Source organism: Sinocyclocheilus grahami, unplaced genomic scaffold (assembly GCF_001515645.1).
Source record: "Sinocyclocheilus grahami isolate Dianchi unplaced genomic scaffold, SAMN03320097.WGS_v1.1 scaffold2018.1, whole genome shotgun sequence".
In the NCBI taxonomy this organism is placed as follows: domain Eukaryota; kingdom Metazoa; phylum Chordata; class Actinopteri; order Cypriniformes; family Cyprinidae; genus Sinocyclocheilus; species Sinocyclocheilus grahami.
Window position 1 is genome coordinate 59,626 of NW_015507197.1, and position 3,218 is coordinate 62,843.

Sequence of the window (3,218 nt, forward strand, 5' to 3'; positions counted from 1 at the left end):
TGAGTTGTGCGAGCTCGTGTGAGTGTGTGTGTGTGTGTGAGTTGTGCGATCTCCTGTGTGTGTGTGTGTGTGAGTTGTGCGATCTCCTGTGAGTGTGTGTGTGTGTGTGAGTTGTGCGATCTCCTGTGTGTGTGTGTGTGTGAGTTGTGCGATCTCCTGTGAGTGTGTGTGTGTGTGTGAGTTGTGCGATCTCCTGTGTGTGTGTGTGTGTGAGTTGTGCGATCTCCTGTGAGTGTGTGAGAGAGTGTGAGAGAGTGTGTGTGTGTGTGTGTGTGTGTGTCAGTCAGTAAGCAGTGCAGTAATATGGAATAGTAATTAAAGGCTCTGATGCACACCAGTATTATATGTGTGTGTATTGCAGGAGCTAGACGACGTATGATGACGTGTGACAGTACAGTAGTGGTGTCCCAATTCTTAGGGGAATATTTTGACCTCTACCCCTTCACACTCTATTTCAAGCGACAAGGTGAAGGGGAGTAAAATAGAATTGGGATTGGGCCAAAGTATAAATAAGCATAACGCATAAGAAATGTTTTGCTATTATTAAACTACAATGGAACAGCAAACATGTGGCTGTTTTATACTCCAAATAAACAACAAAAATTATTATAATAGTCATTATGGGGATATTAGGGTGATAGTTGTTAGACTTTGCATATCAATATATAAATCAAATTCTTATATATTTTTGAGCTTTATTCAAAAAGTCATATCACTCAGTCTATAATATTTTACTGTTTCGCTATGATAGAAAAGCTACAGCGACTGTAATTTCTTGCACATCGAACACGTTCGATTTTTCTAACTTGTCATATAAAGACGTGTATCTGTGGAGAATACTGATAGTTCATGTGCATCTGACGGTGATGATGATCATAAATGTCTGCTTTCTGCTAAATGAAGTGCTCAGGCTTGTCATTTAATCAGTTCCTTAAGTGCTTTCTACAGATCGCTGGCCTCTGAATTGCTTGCTGACGTACAGTAAGTGTTTGGTTAATTTTGCGTTTGTTCTACAGTTTGTGAAAACCATCTTGTCACAAGGTCATGTGACGCCGCTGCCGCTCTACGTGTGTCCGGTGCACTGGCCGTATGATTACGCTTTACGCGTTTATCCCGTTCCTGACGTCATCGTCTTCGCCGACAAATACGACCCGTTCAACGTATGCAACACAGACTGCCTGTGCATCAACCCGGTACGCTTGCACCATATTCTTCTGAACATGAAATATAATGTGTGTGTGTGTGTTATGGCTGGACTGATGGAATCTGATCGTTCAGTGAGTTTGATCTGTGGCTGTCTAACGCTTTCAGGGCTCTTTTCCGAGAAGTGGCTTCTCCTTCAAGGTTTACTATCCGTCCAACAGAACAGTGGAGGACAGGTATGATTATTAATAATGCTTCAACAGTTACACATTTAAAGACACTGCTTTGAGAATCATCTCTTTTATTTCTCATTCTTATCTTTACAGCAAATTGCAAGGGCTTTAAACGAGTGGAACGCCGTGTGCTTCATGTTTTTAATGTTTATTTCTATTGCACTCTTTAAAATGTAGATTCCTTTTTAGATTGTTACAGTAGTTTCATACAGTAATGTTTGATTGGGTTGATGCACTTTTGAAGTAAAATAAATATGGATAAAATGTGGTTGTTGTGGGATTCATTATATCATTATGATATATGTTCATATGTGAATCACATCTTCGTTTGTTCAAAACCATATTTACAATATCTAGTATAGATGAAGTCTTGGGAGCCGCTGAATGCATTTGGATCGAAACAAGTGGAATCTGCCTGATGTTAATTTAACGAAATTTGACATATATTTACATTAGGGAGAATAAAATTATTATTATTATTACACTAACAGTACAGGTCAATATCTCACTATATTGTAAATTGCTTGTTTTTCTGGTGTTCGTGACAAATAGTCACACTAATCATTCTTATCAGATATATTGATGACCAAAACAATGCTGTTATCCTCATAAAAGCAGAAATACTAGACATGGGGCAATTGTTTACAATGTGGTCATATCTGCTGGATAAGCTTGCCATGTTAAGAGAGTGTAAAGGTTAATTATCACGTGCTGTGGGCGGGCCAGAGAAGGTCATCGCCTACTTAATATTCATGAGCCAGACCTTTAAATACTGCGGCGACTTCTCGGTTTTCTCGGTTTTCTGGACTCCACACAGACTCCTCTTCTTGATATTCTTCAGCCAGAAAGTCATCTTCATCTGATTTACTGAGTCGCTGAATCACAGAGGGGTTTTAAAGCCAGTAAGTCTTGTTTTCGGTTTACTTTCACTTTGTGAACGAGCAAAGAAGATCATCGAAATGATTTCATCGCTTTCTGTCTCTAGTGAGTGTTTTTGTCAGTTTGGCCAAAACCAGAAGGACTCGTGTTTAAAGCCGGGCTGCACAGTGTGTGGACGGTATTATCGTGTCTTCTGCTACAGGACAGCGGAGAAAGGAAGGTTCAGATGAGCTTTTTTAGAAGTTAAACCGTGTTTAGCACAACCCGTGGGTGAATATATGGCTTGTTAGACATTGAGAAATGACCAATGATGGAAACTTAGCAGGAATGTGTTTAATCCTAACAGACCAACAGTTTAGTGTTTTAAGAACAGTCTACGATTATGAGTACGGAAGTAGAAGAAGAGTGGGCGAAACCGTGAATAATCTGCAGAACAGGGCAGATTAGCTCAAGATCCTCCAAATCTTCGACAGAAGTGGAAAGTGCTGCTGATCTGCTAACACTGAGCGAATGAAAGAATACAACATGACAAACACAAGAGCAGCGATGATCTGCTGACAGCACAGCCACAAAACGGGTTCAGTCATGCTTTTTGGGCGTTGAATGTCGCCAATGCCAGTAAACTAGTTTCCACAGACCATAACCTTTAAATACCCTCCTCCCAGAACTGTTGCGTCTGAAGGGGAACCTCATACAAATGCATATGCTGCAGCAGTGTTTCACAACCTCTCTTCAGTCGCGGCACCCTTTGGAAATTAACAAACTTGTGGCACCCTACTAAATTAATTTTGTCACAATGTTTGAATTTCTAACTTCGATATGATACTTTGAAAAGTATCGATATTCGGTACAACAGGGAAGAACTGCAGAATGTGTCATTCATATATATATGTGTGTGTGTGTGTGTGTGTGAGTGTGTGTGTGTGTGTGTGTGTGTGTGTGTGTGTGTGTGTGTGTGTGTGT

General features: G+C 40.3%; 2 protein-coding genes across 3 annotated transcripts in view; both read left to right on the forward strand.

Moving 5' to 3' along the window:
• Positions 1–1,609, forward strand: part of pole2 (polymerase (DNA directed), epsilon 2) — a 21,862-nt gene extending 20,253 nt beyond the window's left edge. The window contains exons 17-19 of one of the 2 annotated variants that reach the window (XM_016260176.1): positions 1,017–1,193; positions 1,312–1,379; positions 1,470–1,609. In XM_016260176.1, coding sequence (XP_016115662.1) covers positions 1,017–1,193; positions 1,312–1,379; positions 1,470–1,488 — 264 coding nt within the window. In that variant the 3' untranslated portion in view covers positions 1,489–1,609. The remainder of the gene's footprint in view (positions 1–1,016; positions 1,194–1,311; positions 1,380–1,469) is intronic. The other variant, XM_016260177.1, reaches the window with a different exon arrangement.
• Positions 1,610–2,155: 546 nt separating this feature from the next.
• LOC107573729 (von Willebrand factor A domain-containing protein 5A-like) overlaps positions 2,156–3,218 on the forward strand; it is a 23,175-nt gene continuing 22,112 nt past the window's right edge. Inside the window, exon 1 of the mRNA XM_016260172.1 lies at positions 2,156–2,278. The gene's annotated coding sequence lies outside the window, so the exon portion shown is untranslated. The remainder of the gene's footprint in view (positions 2,279–3,218) is intronic.